Genomic DNA, 23,502 nt, shown 5'->3' on the forward strand with positions numbered 1-23,502 from the left:
AATTGATTATGGTGGTGAACATTTATTACATGACAGCTGGGGGTCTATACGGTAGAGATGTGAGACAGAGGGAGCGTGCTGGGGAGAGGAATGCGGGGCTCATCCTCAGGATCATCATTATGATCACACATTGACTGTCACAAGGGATGACTGCTGTGCACGAGCTTCACAGAGAAGCTGCTAGAAAACTAGGACAAACTAAAAACATAACTGACTTATGTCTCATAAGGTAATATCTGTGAGTTTGATGTCGTTGCACAAATTCAATGTTATTTAGCTTCGGCTAAAAGATTTCTTAGCTTTGTGTGAGTGAAATACATGAGAAGTACACAGGGACACCTTTTTATGAGCTAAAAGAACTTAAAATTTAAAGTAATACTGCTTTTTTTAACTAAAGGTGACACAAAAAAGAAATGCCAATCTTTCAGATTTTTTTAACTTTTTTGGACTTTAATGAGTTTCTGTTGTAATTGATTTCTTTTACTTCCCTTTGATGTATGAATAATAATAAAAACAATGCCACAAATTATACCTTCGAAATGAGTATAAATACCAAAACATGTCCAGTAACATATGTTTATGGACATGCTTTCCCAAGTCATATGTGGTATGTTCTGCAGCAGACCTTTCTCTTGTTATCTCTCCAGTGAGAGGTTAGACTCCTGCAAATGTAATAATGTCATCATGGGCTGTTTCACCTGATACTTTTTATGACACCTCTGAGAGTCTTTGCAGAGCGACTAGAGACAGCGTAGGTGGAGAACAGTGGCATTGTACAGTGACTTCACTTAGAAGTCTGATCCTGCTGCACAGAAAACGGTAAGCAATATTTAAAGAAATGAGATGCAAGATTCTGTTCAGAAAAAATATAACTTTTAGAAATAATCTGTGATATCATCAAAGTAATACACCAAAAATCTCTTGAGGTCATTACAGCACAACTTTAATTATAAAGCACAGTTGTGTTGGTTATAGTAGCTTGTGGATCTATTTCCATTATACTAAAGTCACACTCAGGGAAACAGTGGTTGGATGTCAAGATGGGGATAAAATGACAATAGAGGAAATCTGCTATCCCTGACAGACATGATTTGTCTACGTACAGAGAAGTTTACATTAAACAGAAATTGACATTAACTACATCCAGAACCTCACAGAACCTCCAGAGAAATTCAGACATTCCTCCATAAATAGTGGGATAGTTGCTGCAGGTACTCCCAACCTTGCTTTTATATAGGAATACATGCAGTTTACAACCAGCTGATTCAAATGCTCTGTTGCAAAAAGATGCACTCATCACTGCAGACTGACTCGGATCCACTGCAATCTATTAGCAGTGTGCCTGCATTTATAAATTATAACTAACCATGAGCGTGACAGCAGGCACTTTGAGTCAGGCTGCAGCTGATTGGAGATTGGTTGCCTCCCACTTTGCAATTAAAAAAATCACATATATCATGTATGTATATATATATATATATATATATATATATATATATATATATATATATATATATATATATATATATATATATATATATATATATATGGGATGATCACAAGGCCGATTTAAGACAGCAGCACTGTGTCACTCGTCGCTGGATCGTTGAGTTATCAGCGTCAGTCGCTCAGTAGATTGTAAATAAGGATCTGAGAGTTCGTTCCGTCTGTTCGCCTCTAACTATAATCTCTGTGTACAGATCTATCCCGGACCTTTCCCTGCCTGCCTGTCATCCTGTGGACGAGTGAGTGGATGGTGTTTCCCCAGTGTGGGGAGTGAAGAGAGAGAGCCTTTGGAGGACGTCAGATTCCCGTCTTTTCCCTCACATACCCCGGAACCCTGGACCCCCCTCCCCTCCCTCCAGCACTTTGTAAATAGCATCACCTGGTGTCGTTGTGTAAATAAAATCTGTAAATCCTGTAAGGAGTCCCGGTCTGCGCCTGAGTCCGTTAACTGAAACCTGACAATATATATATATATATATATATATATATATATATATATATATATATATATATATATATATATATATATATATATATATATATATATATATATATATATATATTTATTTATTTATTTATTTATTTTTAAAGTGGGTTGTAGTTAGTCCAAAATTATGAAAATTAGTTAGTCCAAAATTATGAAATACAAAACGAACAAAGAGCAAAAGCTCTGAGCCCATAACAGATGTTTAGTGAACAGAATTAAACTCAAGCCAGTTGCATAAGATAACAAATGAATATAAAAAAACTAAATGTTCAAAGAGAAAGAAATCAAGCTGACAAAAAGTGAGGTAACAGGCAAGAAACAACAAAATAAACACGTTAACACTGTGCTGCTGCCACCACACATGTTCAAAGATTCTTGGCACGTTACAGGTGTAGATTAGTGTCCATCACCTGATACTGTCAGGTGTCTGAACAGTCCCAAATTCATCAAATCACGAACCTCGTCACCCACTGTAAGATCACGTTTCTAGTACATTAGAGAGGAGAGAGTGTGTACTCAGGTCCACTTTGTTATGCACAGTGCGAGCTCAGATCAGCAGGGGAGTGTGGAAGAGAAGCAATGGTGCTCGAACATGCCACAAAGCAACAGTTCCTACTGTGAGTTACGATCCTGGTGTTACCACGTTTTCCTTATTCCTTTTGTTTCAGCATCTCGTACCAATCAGTCACCACGCTTCAAGACTCGTGTGTTCACTGAGTATGCCAGCTTGTTCAGTCCTTCAGCCTGGTTCTAACATTGATGCTTAAGATCTAGTTAAAGTCTTGTTACAGTTTTCCTCTTATTACTTCCTGATCTTCTAGTAATCCCATGTTTCCATGCCTCAGGGTCCACATCACCACTTGTCCGTGTGCCATTTGTCTTTCTCCACTTTCCATGATCAAATCTTCCTAAATGAAGCCTGCCTGTCCTGCTCTCCACTCAACACTCACTAGCAAGCCTTGCTCTCATGTCTCCACAGCCCTGCTACCTACCAGCTCCATAGAGTCACTCAACACTCGGCAGCTTCCACTGCCCCGTGGCTCAAACCCAAATCACCACAAAACTACCATAAAATTCAGGTAAACCTCATTTTACTGCCATCGTTTGTGCCTCCTTGTTCTGGTCTTGGTTCCATATATATAAAAATTTCCTTAAATCCATATTTTCCTATTTTTTTTTGTTGGTGGCACATGTCAGCTGCTGTCACTGAGTAACTCTGTATCAGGGTGTGTATCGTGTTAGGTTTTACTTGGCCGAGTCTTAGTTTTTGTCAGAGAAAAGCAAAGACTGACCTAATTGTAAAGAGCTGTCTAACACTTCTTTGAGGTCTGGCTCTTGGGAAGCCTCACATCTGTACATGAGGGTGTGCGTTCAGTTACGCTCACATAGATGAGCACAGACCCATTCATATTACCAAAACACCTAACATACAAGTGCCCATGTGGACAAGAACAAACACAACTGCACAGCCATGATCTCCTAATAGCCTATAATTGTTGTGTAACCTGGTTTCTAATTAAAACCAGTTGAATTCGATGTTAATCCTTTCTGGAACAGGATTATTTAATCACTTACCTTCTCTAAAATGGTCTAGATATTAAAATGTTTGTTTTACATGTAATGCTTTCAAACACGTAAATAACCCTACCCAGAGTGGTACCAATCATTTTGTTTCTACAGACACAAATCCAGGGAGAGAAAGGGACAGATTTTTGGGGGGTCACCCCTATTGTAGATGGCTATAATCCGGCCAGCGGCACCTTCGAACGGGACAAAGGGATAGCGAGCGGCAGGATGCCAGTCCTCAGTTCCCCCAGTGCTGCATACAAAGCTACTGCCATATGAGTAGAACGTCAGTGTGGCTAGTAGAGCTCTTGCTGGGAAAGATGCAAGCTTAAACCCACGCCAAGCCAGGGCTCCAACAGCACTCTGAAGAATAGCGAGTGGGTGAAAGCACGGATCACAATGAATACCTAAACCCCCCATTCAGGCAGACCTTGAGAAGCACAGGTTGCCTCTGTGGTCGGTCCGCCTCTGTTCTTTTGCGCCTTTCTTCACCTTGGGCTGAGAGTTTGCTGAGGTCGGCAGCTACCTTGGAGAAGTGTGAAGAAGGACGACAAGACAACAGGCAGACTTTTACAGAATCGCTTTGTCACAACTGGCGTGACCCAGACCCGGCCCATGATGCTGTTAATAGCCTGCATCAGCAAAAAGACAAAAGAACTTTGGTGACTGTTAGATTTAAGGGCGAGCTTCAGTGAATAGGACAGTCCAAATGAAGTCATTGTACACTGATGGAGGAGCTGGGGGTTAGTTGAGGTTCATCACCAGACCAATACCCAGGCCTGGAATAATTAACCAGAGACAGCTATTAATCTTAACCAATGACAGTGCGTGAAACAATGGAGAGTGACCAATCACTGAGCCCGTGTCCACCCTAGGGACCTGAACTCACATGAGGGACCATCCATGGCAGGGGGGAACGAGGTAGTTTAACCATGTTAATGTATCAACTCCACTGAGCTGAAAGTACAGTGATTGATGAATTGCACTTCTTTGAGGAAAGACTGAAAGACAAATCTCACAAAGCCAGCAGGAGAGACCAAACTTAAATGTTCTGCTGACAGTGCAGTTTCCCTGTTGGTGTAAACATGACAAAGGCAGCCCAGTTAATTTTACAAAGTTTACAAAGCTAAATGTTTTCTGAGTTTTAGTATTGTATGTCCATTATCTCATAGGCATAGTAGGAAAACGTATATATAAAAACAAACCATACAGAATACACTCAGAGTCTGAAAAGGTTCACTACATATTAATAAATAAAAGTAAGCTCAAAATGAAGAGTGACGACACAGTTGTCTAGTCTGAGTGTTGAGACATTTATGAAGACATACGTATGAAAATATCCACAGCCTACAGCAAATACAGAAATTTAAAGATACGGCAGATAACTGGTTAACTACAGTGATGGAAAACAGATTTATATTGCAAAATCAGAAAATTTCCAAATGAGATAACTCTAATAGGAAAAAAACTGCATGTGACATTGCTTAAGTGTTATCTGTTATATGGGAGACAAGTGAAATGGGCAGAAGGAGGACAAGGAGGGGAAATGGAGGTATCTCGAGAGACAAGAGGCCATGGAAGGAGGTTTTGGGGAGGTGGTACAGTATGTGGCAGACCCCTGGCACACACGCCAGCTCCACTTTCCACGGTGCTCACTCTCTTGATGCAGGGCTCCCCCAGTGCCCCTGCCCTCCTCCTAGCTCAGCTTTGTGTGCCCGCATAATCTCCCAGCAAAGGAGGCGATGCAGGTGGTCCAATCCCAGGGAAGGCTCACACATCCCCCTCCACCCTCCATCCTCTATCGTGGTTTTTCTCTCACTCTGCCTGTCCTTGTCTTTCCACCCGGGCTGCCTGCATCCTCTCTTTCTTCAGCCCCCGGCGTGGCAACACAAAGAGACACCTCTCTGGCAGAGATAAACCTATTTCAGAGATGCAGAGGGTGGGAGGGGAGGGGGGGAGACGTGTGACGCTGCCCACCTCCTCGTTCCCCCTCGTCTTCCCTGTCTTGCTCTCGCTCTCGAGGAGAGCTGTTGGGCTTCAAGCACCATTTGCGCCTCAGTGGCTTGTGTTTATGTCTGCCTTTTTCTGTGTGTATTCAGACGGTTCAAAGGGTTCTGCCTCTATAGTTCACCAGTCAACCTGATCCATGGTGAAATGAGGAAGCAGGGGGAGTGACAGCAAGGGACAGTTTCAGGGTTTAAGTGGAGGTTACAGAGGGTAGTGAAGATTAGGGAATGAGAATCACAGAGTAGCTAATGAATGCTATCACGATACAACGATTATAACTAGTGATTCTCCAATACTCGGTACATTGTGAGACATCTTTGGTCAACATGTCAATGTCACTGAAAGATTTTTAAAAATACACCTAATAATTAAAAAATATATACACTAAGCTCTTCACATCCCTTTACCCTCACCAGGAGGAGTAACATGTATTTTTATAAAAAAAAAAATATATATATATTTTTTAAATAAAAATATCAATATTTGTTTCCATAATTTCATCGATATGTTGATGTACTGCTGCTTTGTGACTCTTCTAGTGTTACCTCCAAGTTTGTTTGTTTAACAAAGAGGTTCTAAAAAAAGGGGGAGAAATTGAAACTAACATAACTGAAAATCACACCAAAGCAGCATTTCCAGTCTCAGAGTTTCTTCAAACTTACATGGAAGACGGAGGGAAGCGAACCCGCCATCGCTGCATCAGAAGCAATTACCTACTTCCAGGATACATGGACAAAGTCCATATCACTCAGTGGAAAAACCACTAACATGGTTTCTGTCTTGCCCTGACATCATTGTTATCACATTCACCCCCCCTTCTTCACACAAATCAGACATGGAAAATTGCCTGGTATTCCCCCCTGGGCGCTCCCAATCATGGCATCAAAGGCATGATGCAAGGCCAGGACAAAATGGAAGCCATTATAGCTAATTAGCTGCTGCCCTTTAAAGCAAAGGGACCTGCTTGCTGTCGGAGCCCTGAGTGTGTGTCAGAGCAAATGCCACTGACAGCTCCCACGCCACAAAGCAGAGGGAAGGAGAGAGGGAGGCAGGGAGGGAGAGAGGGAGAGACGGCTGGAGGTAAGGAAAAAAAAGAAAAGCTGGATGAGGAGGATTGTGAATAAGCTGAAAGGCATGTATATGATTTCTTTAAAAAAAAGAAAAAGGCTTCCTGATATTATGATGGAGGAATAGCAGAGGAGAAGTGGGGGGGGATGTTGAGGGTCACTGGAAGATGAAGCAGTGAAACCTGGGGTGGGGCTTGAGGTGCTGAGATGCACGTGATGAAAGGAGCTCCTTCTTTTCTCTGCCAGGATCCACATGGGCATTCTTCAAGCTCACCCAAGCAGAACTCCTTCACTCTCTCTCAAACACACACACACACACACACACACACACACACACACACACACACACACGCCACCCACTTCCATAAAATTCAAATGTGCCTCGCTGCATCCTGAACTTTATCACACACCTGAAGGTCTGCCTGCTGCCTGCCCTTCCCTCTGCTCGTCTGTCATCACGCTCCTATGGTTACAAAAACCCTAAACCACACACACACCTACACACACACACCTACACACACAGAGACTCAGAGATGGGGATAGATAAAGAGAGGACACACATGGTTACACACGCAAACACACACACACAGTTAGTTAAACACTGCATGCCACCCCGCGCCCCCGGCGGCTCGTCTCAGCCTGTGTATGCAGGTATTACAGTCTAATCGCTATTTCATTCATTCTCTTCATCCGTTTCACTGTTGTTCTTCTTTTTTGCTCACTGCAGAGCACCAACATTACCACTCCTGTAGGGTAGAAGTGCTTTTAAACCTATTTCAATTATCTGGAAACTGTGTGTACATAAAGTAGAACTTGTTCAGCTACATTTGATCTATAATATAAACGTGTACTACGGTAATATATGAATTCCAAGTTCAGAGTGCAGGAGTTTTGAAATCCTAGCTAATTGTGAAATCAGGTTGAGGTCCACACGTTGCCTGGGTCATTGCAGCCCCTTTGTTCTTTTCTTTTTCACTTATATTTTTTAAATTTGCTGCTGTGCTTGGTGTGTCGTGTTGCATCAACCAAGCTTTAGATTTCAGGCAGAAGGCATCACATTTGGTATACATAGTTAGATATATGTGTGTATATGTGTATATATAACATCCAACCGAGGGCTGTAGAGTATGAGATGTAGCTCTAATCTCAGGGTGGATGTTCTGGAACGTCCAGTTCTGAGAAGATTGTGGCATTGTGTTAAAAAAGCACACCTGAAGGCTCCAGACCAGCAACATGCTAAAAGAGGTGGTCACGCTTTCTGATCAACAGTTATCCTCTTTATTCCTATGAAAGCAGTAAAGGTGTATTTCAATAAAGAAAAAAGTTGGACATGTTTAGTCCAACAGTCTGCACTTGCATGGTAGCTATCTCACTGCCTGGTCACAGAATGAATCTTTCAAGCTGATGATTAAGATTAAATTTTATTTCATCTTTTCTTGTGCTGCATGCCTCCCATTCAACTACACAACACCGGGTTTGATTGTTTATTCATTTCCTCCCAAGCACAGCCTTCAGATCTCCAGAAGCACTACAGATACTAACAAGAACAGAAGTCAAGGTCTCGTCCACCCACGTATCCAATCTGTCCTTTCCAAACGAGCGCCGACGGATGATTTCCTGCTCACTGGAATTGTTAACCTCTTATTCCCTGCCGAAGGCTGGTGGGAGACTGAAAAAAGGGTTAGAGGTCTGGCATCTTTTCACACATCTTTGCAGACATAAAGAGCAAACAAACCTTGGGGTCTTTATCACTGAAATCTAAACCCCTTGGGTGATTTCATGTCTGCAAACTGAGGCTGTGGGACACAGCGATGACCACCTGTTCTCCGTTTCTCCTCATAGCCGCTTTTGTCATGGGCTTTGCATTCTTTCAAACCATTACAGTCCCAGGGCGAAACTTAAGCTTTTGCCAATTTCTCAATGACTGCCTCGTATATGAGAAGCTATGCAGTGCCCTTTCATATGCTTCTTGTGTGTATGTCTTGATTTGAGGGAAATTAAAAGCAGGAAAAAAATCTTGTAGGTTTCTATAGGTCTCACAGTTTCAGCACGAGCATCACACGAGTCACTGCTGCTGAATGATATTGGAGAGGTTTTTTTTGTTGTGTTTTTTTGACAAACGCACTGATTTACAGGGGGCTGTCTACTGAAATAAACTGAGACATGGAAGTATTTATTGAAAAACTTTGAAGCGGGGGTTAACAGGAGACAGTGAATAGGGCTTCTCATACAGATAGATTCCATCAAACTGCTATAAAAACTGAAGGGAGCGGAGTCTCATTTATGGGGTAACATGGCTACATTTTACTGCTCTGTGTCATTGAGGCAGAGGAGGCAGAGGACGCCTCTTTTGTTTGCTACACGGCTGGGGCAGACAATGATCGAGGCGTGTGGAGCGTAGGAATGTCCTTACTGTAGACACTCTCGGAAGTTGGGTTCGAGTGTGCGTCTGTCGCTTTGTCCTTGTGTCAGTGTGTGTCCATTTTCATGACAGATAGGACTGTGGGAAAAGTGCCCTTACAAACAGCGTCTATTGTCTGCCCTCCATTTATTAGCAGAACGGTTCATTCCGCTGATAAGTGATGGAGAGAACCGTAGATGAAACAAATTCAATCCACTGCAGCATTGTGACTCGCTTGCATGAATCACTTCTGATTAGCCTCAAGCTGGCGTGGTCTGGCGGTCAGTGAAGCTGCGAAACCACACGGAGGCCTCACAAAAATCAGGACTCACTGCCGAAAACCAGTCACTTCTCTTTCTATTTTGATCTCACTACAGAGGCGCTCATAAACCACTGTCAGGTTTCAGTGTCACTGTCGTCACATAGTCAGCCATAATGGGCTCTGACTATTATTAATACAGGGCCTGAAGCGCTCCCAGCTACATCCAAGGGCTCACCATAAAATATGTTAATCAAATCGGGCCCCTGGGGCCCCTCAAAGGGAGCTTTAGCAGAAATTGAATATCACTGATGGTTCCGTAGGAGGGGTCGTTCTCAAAGGGGGGAGGCCCTAACCCTGTTAGTCACACAGGTCGGGGCTCAATGATGCTGCATATTTCCAGTCACTGTCAATTACACTGATATCGTCTGTGGAGGGTCGCGCGCACACAGCCAGCACTTCAGGAGAGTGTTCAGCAACTGGTGGCTGGATCTGTGGAGCATGTGGGAAAATCAGAGTGTGTGTGTGTGTGTGTGTGTGTGTGTGTGTGTGAGAGAGTCTTCTGCATAAATCCTCAGCTCAGGATGCCACTTGCTAATAACGCTAATGTCTTCTGGCTGAGTTAAGGGGGAGACGATCCTGCCAGCTTTAGATTAGCTGATCCTCAGATGATCTGATTATGCAATCTAGGACAGTACTACCACTTTTCTTGGAGACAGGGTAATAATTGTGGCTGTGAAGGTGTCAACCTGGGCCTATGACAATACATATAAGAAAGCAAACAAATCCATTTACATAAGCATAATAAGATAGAAAGCAGAAACCATAAAGGACAAAATAAGCACAAATTAAACTGAGAGCAATGTAATATCTATTTTCAAAAGAAGCTAAAGTCATAAAGAAGTGGGAAGTTGTAGTTTCCTTAATTATAGCATTTTAGTTTGTTATCTTCAGAGTTATTTTGAGGTGCACAGTAAAACCAATTTGTAGGCTGCAATATGCTGTTAGAAAACTATACCAGCACAATCCCAAACCAACACGTGAGTCTATTTTAACTTGTGGTTTGCATACATCTGCAGAAAGTGATTTTAATTGTGGAAAGAGTGAAAAAAGCTTCTTATCTAATAAAAGCCCATAAAGAGTGGGCTGCACACGTCTGTTAGAAACTCTGGCTTCACCATCAGTGTCATCTGAGTGTTAACACAGTCAGAATTCAGAGTTTTATTTGTATCCAGCGCATGAGATAGCAGAAGAACACACAGATTTAACCAAAAGCAGTCATTTTGTGTTTTACTGCAATAGTGTTTTTGCTGTTCACCTGTTATATTCAGTCCCATGTGTTTGTGGGTAAAGTTAGCCAGAAAAGCATATTCCAGTAATCCAGTACCTTTATTTCAGTTTCTCCTTTCTCTCTATAATATCTGCACATAACAACTAAAGAGGTAACAACCTACATGACAATTCACGTATGGTGTGCTTCAGGTTGGGTAAAAGGATGGAGCTCTCTTTACAGTTAAACATAGACAGCATTAGCAGTTGTGATTGGACACCAGTGACTGGCACACTACATCATTGGTGCTGAACTCGCTGTCCTGATGCCGAACACATCTTTCCCATTCACTGACTTATCTTGGATTTCAGAGTTGACACACTGCAGCTTCCCTTGCAGCAAAACAAACAAAAAAGAAACATTTTATGTGTTTGTCTACATAATACAATACCATCAGAAACATGTCACTTCTTCTTAGGTCTCTGCCCACACTAGGTTGCTACATTACAGCTTCTTGGGATAATCAAATCAAATTTCTCAAAGAACCCAGTTTTTACAAGTCCAGACACCATGACAAGCCGGCCAGTACCCCAACTCAACACTATACACACACAAACACACACGCGAGTGCATTTGTGTCATTCATGATGCAAACCAAAGCTGAGATAACAGAGTCTAGTGGGAGTGTTGAAGAACACGCTTTACAAAGGTGAAGCTACGCAGACAGAGGAGGTGGGAAGCATGGAGCACACACACAAAAAAAACCACCCTCTGTTTAGTTTAAACCCACACTCTGGCTTTGTCAGACAATTTGGAAAGCAGATTGACAAGCAAAGACACCCAAGCACGGTCAACATCATGCACTCACAGTCTCTAAATGACATGGACAAACTCTTTATTTTGCAAACACTTGTACACACAGCTAGCTTTGTGTCTACAGCGTCTTGTGGTGGTATCTCTGTGGCCAGCTCCTCTGCAGTTCCCGCCACTGGCTCCAAAAAGGGAAAGAGGATTAACTGCTGGTCCACGTCACAGTTTAGACTGCTTTTGCATGGATGGAGTAGAGGGAGGTGGGATAATGCCATTTCATGTCTCTGAATACCGACATGATGCAATGTATCTCAATGGTGAAAGTCCAAAAAAGGAACATGCAGAAACAAAACTTAAGTAAACTGAGAGAAACAAAGGAGAAACCTGAGTGACTGCTTGAGTAGAACCAAGCAGCAGTCAATAAAAAGATAAATGTTAAATTTTGAGCTGCTTTTCCACCCTGCGTCGCACTACGAGTCCCAATAAATGTATGCATAAAGCTTTTGGATATGACACTTTTTTTTCTTCAAAATTTGTCCTAGTAAACCATCACAGCGGACGTTCAGCTTTAATTCTCAGCATTTTAACAAAAGTATTACATTGGCTGTTTAGGAATGACACAAAGAGCCCTATTTTCAGTGCCTCAAAATGAACTTAGTGACAATTTACCGACAAACAGTTTCATGGCAAGATGAGGCTTGTTCCCTCATTATACTATGATAAATTGAGCAGATAAAAGATCCAACGAGAGTGTTGAATTAATTTTTTGTAGCTGTTTGATATAACAATACTGAAAATCAATCAGAGACATAGAAACATTTTTAGATGTGGCTAAATCAACATCCTGGTTCAGTCTTAAAAAGGATGAATGCACTGACAAGCTCAACAACACCAAAAGGCCCGAAAGACCACAGAAGACAACTAAAGTGCATGATGACAGAATTATTTCTATGATTGAGAAAAACAACTTCACAAAACCTAACCAAGTCAAGAACAATCCCATGAATTGAAATACAGAGGGTTTACAACAAGGTGCAAATCTCTGATTAAACTCAAGAACAAGAAGTCCAGTCTGTCAGAAAACACCTGTAAGAGCGTGCACAGTTTCTTTGCACAAAGATTAATTTACACCTCAATGGTGAGAAGAGCAAAGTATGGAGAAGGAGAGAAAAATCTCATGATCCAAAAACATATCACATTTGCTGTTATGTCGGTTGTTGAAGTATGGACATGTATGACTGCCAGTGGAACCAGGCCACTAGTGTTTATTGATGATGTGACTGCTGATAGAAGTAACGGGATGAACTGTGAAGTGTAGAGGGCTATACTCTCTGCTCAGAGTCAGGCAAATGCTGCAAAACTGATCACACAACACTTCATTGTATAAATGACCCAAAACACACAGCAAAAGGAAGCAGAGTTTCCCGAGGCAAAGAAATAGGATAGCCATCAGTGACCAAGTCAGCCATCTGTTCTCAAACCAATAGAGCACGCTTTTCAGTTACTGAAGACAAAAATGAAGACAGAAAGACCCACAGACAAGCAGCAACTGAATAACGTTTGTCCAATTAGTTAACATCTTTACTCACATCATTATTCTTGCATTTAAAATCCACTGTGGGGAATTACAGAGGTAAAATTACAATTACTGGAACCAAAACAGAAACAAGGAGCAGAAAAGATCCATTGAGCATGGGTGATATGTTAGGAGGTTGGCTTGGCTAATGGCCAATGGTGGCATTAAAACCCCACTAGAAGTAAAGCAAGGTGGATGAACCTTTTCAGATGTCAATCAACATAGGGGGGACCTCTCTGGTGGTCACACAAGTGGCCAGCAGAGGAGGTGGAACCACAAGGCAGGATGGTGACGAAGACGGGACCACTCTGGTGGCTGGGTGGGATGGTTGAGGGTGGTGGCCTGGACAAAGATTGATGGCAGGTGAGGAGCGGAGCACCTGCAGCAACGAAAATGAGCCGGGCTTCTGCAGCAACAGACGGTCCTGAAGAGGCAAAGGAGGTGTTGTTGAGCACCGCGCTTCTTCTTTGAAGAACTGGAGGAAGTGAGCTCTGTAGCAGGTGACAGCCTCTGTAGCAGATCTGCTTCTAGCTGGTTGCAGGCTCAGCCAGCCCACACTGGCCACAAGTGAAGGAGGGACCTGAGGACCTGGCACCCAGGAGGCACGGCATCCCCCAGGACAACACTTTCTAGTCGGGTCCTCATGACCGGACAAGTTTTAATGGAGAGTGGTTCATACTCAGGGGTAAGCCATGGCTTAAGTTTAGCAGTCCTCTTTAAAAAGGAGACAACCAACTGGCACCATTTAAAATTTTCATTGTCTGCTTGGATCATTGCAGTTGCTTCATCCTGTTCTAAGATGTGTGGAAGTGGAGAACCTCAGATTTCTGAGACAAACAGCAGAGCAAAAGACAGGCGTTTATTAAAACTGATTAAATCCAAAACATCAATAATAAAAACAGGCAAAACAAATTCTGAAATCCAAAGCAAACTCCTAACACTGGAATTTCCAGAGATTAGCCAAGGTCAACATGCAGAGAACATTAGATACACTAGGGAAGTATGATGTACCAGAGGACACAAGGAGACTGAGGCTACACGAGGTAACAAAATAAGTGGAAACTGGAGGGTACTGAGATACAGCTGAATCTAATCAAGGTAATGACACAAACTGCATGCAAGGCACAAGAGATAAATGACTACCAAAGTAAAACCAGAAACGAGAAACAATAACTGGAATCAACAGAAAAAAAATAACACAATGACAATGAAATGGAGGGAGACACAAAATAAACTTTCATACAAACAGCTGTACACAGTCCCTCATTTTCAGGGGCTCAAAAGGCTGAAAATCTGATGCTATTAAATTTTATACATATCCTTCTGAGATGCTATGAACACTAATTGTACTGTGACAACTGGACAGTCTAATCACAAATAATGTACTTGGTGTGAGCGTTCAGTCAAATAAAAAATGACAGCGAGCTGAAAGCAGACAAAAACAAAGACAATGGAAGTGATGACTACAATGTCAAACAGTATGTCTGGAAACACAGTGGACTGCACTTCAAACACTGCACAAAGCTGCACACGCCCAACAGTCAAACACATTAGAGCAAGTTGCTCTGCTGGATTCTTCATTAGTGGAGAGGTTTCCTCTTTCAGAACACATTACCATCATTTCCCATGCTGACGTGTGAGCCATTAAATCAAAGAATACAAACAAACCTGTGTTCACAAGTGAGACTTAATCCATCAGTTTCAGTGCTGACACCTCCCCCGTATCCCATGCTCCTGTGTGTGAGTGAGTGAGTGTGTGTGCGTGTGTGTGTGTCTGTGTGTGTGTGTGTGTGGCCTTGAAGTTGCCATTACATCATTAACACCATCATCATGGCTTTCTAACAACAACAACATCAGTATGTTGATTTACTGACATCACAAACGTGCTGGCTCCATCCCAGCTCCATCAGAGAGCTGGGGGGGAAAAGAGCTGGACATCCGGAGCCGTTTGATGTATTCAAGGGTCAAAAAATCTGGTTTCTCTTTCCCTTCATCTCGGAGGGGCCCAAGAGTCTGCGAAAGGAGCTGTTAAAAGCAGGAAAATAAAACCAGCCACGCGAGGGCAGAGCTTGTAGATCATGCCGTCTAACTGCATGTAAGTTGAGTGTGCTGGGGCTGCGCTTCTCTCCTCTGCTGCACTTCACAAGTCTCCCTGGGCCACGTTAATTGATCTCAGCCTCGCTCGCATGTGCAAAGAGACACAAACCCCAACACAATAACAGTGATGTAGTGTGCAGATAAGCAGTCATGCTCTCAAACACCTGAACTCACACTTCTGTAGATGAACAGCTACCTACTGTTACCCCTTGTAGACTGAGGAAGCAACACAAAAGATGACCTGAGTAAATCACTTAATGATATTGCCATATGAAAATACAGACGTATAGGGAAACCTAACCAAATTGAGGCTGAATTGTGTTATGCACTGCATGCACATAAACGTAAACAGACTGACACCTAAATGTGTAGTTAACCCTGACCTCTGATTTTCTTTAAAAAGCAGGTAAGAGAAAATTATTATGGAATTATGGTGTCCAGGAAAAAGCACGAATCCTCGGTACCTTTTCTTTAGCTAAACTGACAGTTTACAAAGCTATTGGAATACTTTATTTAATTGTTTTTACAAAATTGGCTCATTTAGGTGTCATATTACTACATTAAAATTAAAATCTGGGAAAAAACGATTTAACATATAGTATTAATGTCAGTGTTTAAAGGGACATATACAATCAGCAAGAATAAAAAATCTATTTACTGTACACATGTGTGAGCAACCAAACAATCAGAAACAAATGTTACAAGAACAAAGCAAACATTGTTTAATTAGTTGCTCTTGTGCAGCTTTTTTTAAACACCCTGAGCACACGCTATATTACTTCCCAGAAAAGCAGCTAACAGCTTATGCCCTTATGTATTACACATTGTGCTTGTTTATTGTGTTATATTTTTATTATAATTATTTCCTTTTCATTAGAATGTCCTGTTTTTCTCTGGGAACACATCTTTGAGGTCTGACCCCAAGGTCTGGAAACTTGGCTTTGAAGGATGAAAGAGCGAGGCTCACAAGTGCTTCATGAAGAACCTCTTTGTGCAATATCAAAACCAACCAAACTGTCAATGTTGGCAGTTGTTTGGACGCTACTGTGGTGGGAACTTGTTTGCCTGGTCTATTTGTTTGTTGTGATGGTCTCTGAGGGGGTGAAACCCTCCCACCCAATTGGCCTTGGGTTCCAGAGTAGCTGGAGGACAGGTCATACAAAGGCGCAGTGTGATGGGGTCATCACTGTCACAGCCCACAATTCGAGGATGTGCCAACTCCGTAACTGACAGCTGCGTATGGTTGCCATGTCCTGCTCTCCTTTAGTCACTGTGTCCTGAAACCATCCACTATAAACGATCAACAACATGTTTACGAAACAAAACTTGGAGGATGGGCTACAGGGCTAAAAAAAAAAGAATAAGACAACTTCCAAAGGCTGTAGACTATAAAAGAAACAATCATCCAGCATCACAGGGCCACCTTTGCTGGAGTTCTTGTTTGTGAGTGCGTGTGAGAGGCTGGGCTGGTGAGAAACATCATGGATTTACATAGCAGTCTGCGACTTCAAATGAGGTGGCTGACGTTTGAATGGGCTGGTGGTGGGAGCCTCTGGTGGGGTTTTTGTTGCCATGCGGGGTGAGCCAAGGATAGTGGGCACACACACACACACACACACTACTGAGATTTGTGTGTAGACAGCTTGTCCTGTTTATTGGGCCTACAGGTTACCATAGGAGCCCAGCACAAACTGACTGTGTAAGAGACAAAGAAGGAGTATAAGAGAGTGATAGGGAGACTGGGAAAGGGGTGCACTATTTGAATTAGAGACACTCTGTGGGCTGCTAAGAAAGAACAGAACTGATGAGTAATACACTAATAATAGGGGAGTGAAGATCATATACCATGACATGTGGATACCCCTGTGTAAGCTGCTACACATCATTTAAAGCTTTCTGAATCTGTCAGTGACAACAATAGCTTTTATGGATGAGTGACAAATGTGAGCCCAGTAGTCCATGCTGTTTATTAGCCTTACGTGAATGCACAAGTTAAATCTGACTGCAATCTTCCAGCTGCAATGTTACATACTAAGGCAGCCAGAAATAAACTGTGTGGTTTCCTGATTCTCCTGGTTTTTACAACTCACCTGATCCAAATATGTGGTCTTGCATTATCAACAAATGCCCCTGCGTCCTTGTGCTCAACCTTGAGGTTATTTTACCTTCCTAACATCATTTTTTCAGGCTTTCCCACAACTTCCTTTATCCTCTTAGATTATTTCAACTCCAGTGAAGCAGTCTGGGAAGGAAAAACATTTCTTTTCTGAACATGGGCCAATACCGGTGATGAGGCATCACATGTTCACATCTCTTTGTTTAAGTCACAAGCCAAAAATACTGGCAGCCATTACTCTACATAAGCCGTTATACTCCTGATTCAATATACATGATGCTGAACATTTTGTTGCAATTGGCAAATAAAACGGCTGACCTTCTCTCAGTAATTCTGAACATGTCACACTGACATAGAACAATGATTAAAAAACGTCCTAAAATACGCCTGGACAGCCGTGGTTAGACTTCTGACCACATCCAAACATAACAGTGTGAACCTCAGGAGGAATAAATGTTAGTTCAGCACACAGAGAACCAAAGGGAAAACCCTTTGCTCTTGACAAGGAACACCTGTCTGAGTGAGTGTATGCTCTGGAATGAGTGTAAGCCTCTGGGACAGAGGGAGGAGAGCATGTGAGCGAGTGTGTGCATGTGTGTCGATCTGTGTACAAAATCTGTGCAAATACCCAGTGGGGGTCATAAATGAATCTACAGTAAACTTAAATTACAGATCTAACTTTCCATTGTAAGGAATTGCTTGGGTCAGGATTCAGACGGCATACACACACTGATCCACTTCCGCCCACACAAATCCAACACTTCTCTCTCCCCTCCCACAACTTTCCCTTTCCCTGCCTGCCCTGCCGGCTGGCTGACGAGCCGTGCTGCCTGGCTCTGTGGCGGTTGCCCTGTCTATCAGTCTATTTCCAGGCTCAGAGCCCAGCGTTGAGGCAGGCAGTCAGTCAGTCAGGCGGTGTGGTGGAGGGCAGAGGGGTTGATGCGTGTGTCAGAGAGGCGCTCTCCCACATTCCCCCGGCGGCTGGCAGCAAGCCGGGCCTGCGGAGGGGGGTTCGCCTCTTTCTCACGACCTCTCAGGTTCCTGCGCTCATCTGGGAGCTATTCATTTCCTGCCAGAAAACAGCCTTCCCCTGCAACTGCAGGAGGAAGGGGTGTGGGGGGGAGTGGGGGGTGCAATGGTATGGGGGGAGTCGAGGGGAAGGAGAGGAGTTTGGCTTCAAAATGAGTCCAGGGCTTGGTACAGCAAGCCCTGGGCTTAAATCATAAAGCTCTCACTTGTCTGGGCCGCAATCAAAGACAGCCCCAGTGATGGGCCAGGAGAGCGAGGGCGAGCGAGACAGAAGAACTATGGGAGAGAGAGAGGGAGAGCGGACCATATGGTAGCACTTAGGGAGCCAAAGAGGAAGCATGGGAGCTTTTTTCCTCCCCTCTTTTCACTCCCTGCATGCACGCGGAATGTGGGAAAAGTTAATGGACACGCATGGCAGCTAACCCCCCGGTCGTGTTGTGACATGTGTGCGGTCACTCCGGCAGCTTGGCCACTGCACTGGGTAATTGGAGAGGCTCATAAAGTTGTTCTCCAGAGGGGAAGAGACCGCTGAAGATGCTGGTGGGTGGAGGCAGCAAGGGAGGAAACGGAGCAAAGGCGGCGAGGCAGGGTGGGAGGGCTCAGCAGCTGGGTGTTGTCCGGGTCACACCACGTGCCTCCCAGACGTCCCGTGTCCAGCTGTGGCCCCAGGGCTCAGGGCAGGAAGCTTGACATTGGTGCAAGCACAGCTGGAATGTTGTGGGAACATTGTGTGTGTGTGCGTGTGTGTATGACTGTGTGTGTCTCTGAGTGTGAGTGCCTTTGTGGAAAATCTCTGCCTCACAGGAGGCCAACTATTATCCCATGCGGCAGCCCTTTCCTTGAACACCCCCCCACCTACCCATTTAACAACCCACTACCTCACCCACTGTGCCCTTTGGCCAGGCATGTCCTCACCGAGCAACCTCCATAAACGCACACGCAAAACATATGCACGCACAGGCACGAGCACACACATGGATTCAATCAAACACGAGATGCATGGCTCCCTGTAAAAAGGTGTGATGGAAATTCAAAATGATGGCACTTATCCACACTTTGTGCCTCTTAGCACACTGATAATTGCAAACACCTGCACCCCCTCCCTACACACACCCCCTTCAAAGAAGGGCCACACTCGAATAGCTGGAGGGGGCACACACACCTGGGCAGAGCAGAGCAGAGCACTACCACATGGCTCGGTGACGATGTATTTAACGTGGTCTTCTGCTTTTAAACCCCCGGCATCGAGGAGTTCAGCCAACACAACCCGGTGCTCCTCTCTATACCTACTGTCAGGAGATTAATGCTGTTGCTGATGTGAAAATTATTTCAAGAGATGAAATTTGCATCATCATTTGGGGCTTAATCACATCAAACGGTTTACTGGTCGTCAGGAACGGGGACGACCTCTAGTTTGGAAACGTTCTTGTGAGAAGAGCCATGAATTATTTGCAGCAGTAAGACGACATGCACTTCAGTATATCACAATACATATGTAAGAGATCCAAACTAAGATTGAATATCCAGAACAGTTTTGATGCAGTTATGCGGTGACTGCTCTTACAAGTTTACACAAAGACACATCTCAAAGGAATCACATGAGTTATAATGAAGCAATAACTTTACTGTCACATCAACCAGATCTTAATTTAGACAAAATAAATAAAAGACAGCAGTTTGATTAGGAGACAACACACACTGCAGCCATCTAAGGACTTACTGATCAAACGAGACCAATCACACTGCAATGCACTGCCCCGCTGCTAGATGGCGTAAGTGACCTCTGTAAAGCTCGTTAAGTTTACAGAAGGAAACGCCAAACAGCTGGACTTCAAGTGAGAAACACCAATTTCTGACTGTCTGACTGATTACAGCACCGACTGTCTCCCGCCTCATTCACTCAAACAGATAATGGAGTTACAATTAGTCCAGTTTACTGACCAGCTCAGCTTACACGTGTCAGTTGGTTAGTGCGCATGTTGTGCGTCCTAATAAAACATAAAGGAGTTTGTAAATAAGCTGAAACATACTGACAATTATTACTCATTTTCCCATTTTTAGGAAAAAAATTTCTAGATAATTTGCGAGTTTAAACACTTTTTTCACAGTCTGACCAAACTATAGTTTTAAAACAGAGCTTGCTGGTTTTATGTATAGAAAGAAATTTTTAACGCAATAAACACAGGAAAAATAAACTGAAGCTCATATGAGCCACAGCTTAGGCACTAACTAATAGGATTTACTAATATATTATTGTCATTAGCATTTATATGGAGATTCTTATTTTCGTTTTCAAGCAGAAGAAGAAGAAAAAGAAGAAGGAGAAGCGCCTGTTTTCATATCTTTACAAATTTATTTGTCTTCCAAAACGAAGAACAACATAAGAGCATTAAACATATCTTTGGCGTCACACGGTAAAAAAAGACAACTCATATATATATGTATATATATATATATGTAATGCAGTGAACGGACTTCCACAATACAAATCCCATTTCAATATGAACTTTACTCCCTTGTTAGCTGTACAAATATAGTGCATACTCTTTCCATTTTACAAGAACTAACAGGATTCAAAACAACTTCCTAACATTGAACAAAGAAAGAGCTAGTAAGTGTCATTTCAAGTCTCTGCGGCCCTTCCCCGCTTTTTCACCAAGGTCGCCACACTGAATCCGTGTTGCCAGACGGGGCTCCGGGAGACACCGCGGCCGGAACGGGCACGGGCGTGCTGACGTTGTTGGCGTACACGGGAATAACGGGGCCGTTTGGCGCAAATGCCGCGTTGGGTATGAGGAACGCAAACTGTCCGTCTGTGGCAGGCACGATCTGGAAACCGCCGTACACTTTGGTGGCGTCTGAGGGTAAACTGGCCGGTGAGGAGCCACCTTTACAGGATACCGGGTTCATGGGCAGGACCTGTGGAGACGAGTTGGGGATTTGCACCATGGACTGGCCGAAGGAGGGATGTGTTGGCCCGGCGGTGGAAGGGAGCTGATGTTGGTGCTGATGCTGGCTGGGATAATTCATGGCATTGATCTGGGTCATGCAGTTGGCCAAGTGGCCGAGGAGTCGCGTCCTGACTTCGGTGTTGACACCTTCGCAGGTGGACAGGAACCGGGTCACTTCATTCATGCACTCACTGAATCCGGCACGATATTTTCCCAAGACAGTGGGGTCGGTGTTCAGGGCAGCTGCAAAGAAAACAAAACATGATATATTTAAATCGAGCAAGTTCACCTCTGGCTGTAAGAAAATTAGATTTTTGGGGTTTTTGAAGCCGACTTGCTAGACTAGCGTAGATTATCTAAAAGACACAGAAACCGATTAGTCCGAAAAATGCCACTTACCGGTCATCTGAGCCCTCTGGAGGTTCCGGAGATGCTTCACAGTCATCTCCAGGATGTCCGCCTTCTCCAGTTTGGAGTGTCTGGAGCTCTGAGGAAGGGGGACGGAAAACAGACCCGATGAGCATCACGCACCCACTTTCTTACTGTTTGACAGATGAAGTCTGGAAATCTATTAATAACGAGAATGACGAGCGAGCACTTACATCTTTTTTGAGAGCATCCAGGATGAGAGTTTTCAGCTGCCCCAAGCTCTCGTTGATTCTGGCTCTTCTTCTCTTTTCCATAATTGGCTTTGACGACTAAAAGAACACAAAATGATAAAAGCTGTTAAAAACCATTTGTCTTGTTTGGTGCGTAAAAAGCCAAAAAATACTCCCTTTGGACTAGAAGCGTGTGAGAAATTGTGTCCGAAATGAAATGTTGAAGGTTTTTGTTTTGTTTTAAATGACAGTAACGGGTAAATATTGGCAATACCAACCTTTCTGTGCTCAGAGGCTGTCTTGGGTTTATCGGGAGTTGTGTTCATGCTTGCCGGGGTTGCAGCAACCGGAGAGGAGGAGGTTTTTTCCATCATATCGGCAGGCATCTTTTTATTGAGAAATATCCCACAAAACCACAGGAAATTACGATCCAATTGTGCCGAAAAGCAGGGGAGGTGAGAGTTTTCAGATTGAGATATTTAAAAGTCTCTTCTCCCTTGAAAAAAAGAAAAAATCCTGAGATGTGTATCGAGTTAGAATCCGTTAGAGCGACGTGCAGCAGTAGCGACTACCAGGAGCGGATGCAGTCTCTCTGTTGGGCTCTCCGCGTGTGGCTTGTATTTATATCTCTCACTGCACGCGAACGGCTCGTGTGAAACTTCCCAAACTTTCTTTCCCACAGTAACTTTCCACCAATCAGGGCGAGGGACACGCGGCCCGAAGGAGGACGGCTCGTGGTCGGCGCCCTCCCATTGGTTGTTTGGCCGCTGGAGCTGGCGGCCAATGGCGCGCGGCCCGGGTTCAGGGCACAGCCGGGGAAACTGCCGTCAGTCTTCAATCATCGTAGCGTTTACATATTAACAGTGGAGCCGCTGACTGGGCAGAGGAACTTTTTTATTTACCGGACAACACATGACCACAGAGAGCAATTATATTCATGATGAAATTGTATAAATTAATGGCAAAAAACAGCAAAAACACTGCAAATATGCTTTCCACATTCTGTCTCCATAAGCTTTCCAACTTTGCTAGGCTGTTGAAAATTTATTGGCAGCTGCTTATAGTGGCTTTAAAAGAAAATAGAGCTATTTTCTACCTTTCAAAAAACACACACAAACACACACACACACCACTGGGAAGTGGTAGGCAATCCTGCAATCAAAGTTTCAGTCATGTGCCATGGAAGAGGCGCAGGCAGGGGAGCGGTTTTGTTTTCCTTTCAGCCAAACTTGGGTAGTTACTGTTACAAATGAAATCTGTTAAAGAAACAACCTGGGATGACAACTCATGACAACTAACAAAACCGCACGGGGAGACCACATGAGAAGGCGAAGTGAAATCCCGAAACAAGCGCACACCGCGCTGAGCACCATCATTACATTCCCCGAGCAAGGTTAATTTGGTTGGCCCTGGGTGGAGGTGAAGGAGGTGGGGGTAAACGCGCACTCTCGGTTTCCACGTTACTGTAGTTTTGAACTCTGTGGTACAAATTTTGGCACTTAATCATCTGTCGGTGTTGTGAATGTGGAGCACGTGCCAGGATGTTTTATGAGTGCGGTGGTTGGAGGTTTGGCCGCCGGGCTGCCTGGGGGCCGCCGGGCCAGGGGAGGAGGGTGAGCCCAGAGAGGGGGGAGGAGAGAGGAGGTGGCGGCGGCGGCGGTGGTTTACATTAGAGGGGAAGGTAAATAGCAGCTGCTGTTTTAAAAGCCTGGGAAAACCACGCCTACAGAGAGAGAGCTGGATCGGGCTCCCTTATCGGAA

General features: G+C 43.8%; 1 protein-coding gene across 1 annotated transcript; it reads right to left on the reverse strand.

The window, feature by feature from the left end:
• Positions 1-20,600: 20,600 nt before the first annotated feature.
• Positions 20,601-22,321, reverse strand: hes1 (hes family bHLH transcription factor 1). The gene is made up of 4 exons (XM_085372143.1): positions 22,020-22,321; positions 21,745-21,840; positions 21,542-21,629; positions 20,601-21,385 (listed from the first exon to the last, which is right to left on the reverse strand). The coding sequence occupies exons 1-4, from the start codon at positions 22,125-22,127 to the stop codon at positions 20,844-20,846; spliced, it is 834 nt and encodes a 277-aa protein (XP_085228269.1). The 5' UTR covers positions 22,128-22,321; the 3' UTR covers positions 20,601-20,843.
• Between the last annotated feature and the right edge of the window lie 1,181 nt (positions 22,322-23,502).

This window comes from Diplotaxodon limnothrissa, linkage group LG15 (genome assembly GCF_057381915.1).
Source record: "Diplotaxodon limnothrissa isolate DT_005_m linkage group LG15, D_limnothrissa_male_GT1.1, whole genome shotgun sequence".
In the NCBI taxonomy this organism is placed as follows: Eukaryota; Metazoa; Chordata; class Actinopteri; order Cichliformes; family Cichlidae; genus Diplotaxodon; species Diplotaxodon limnothrissa.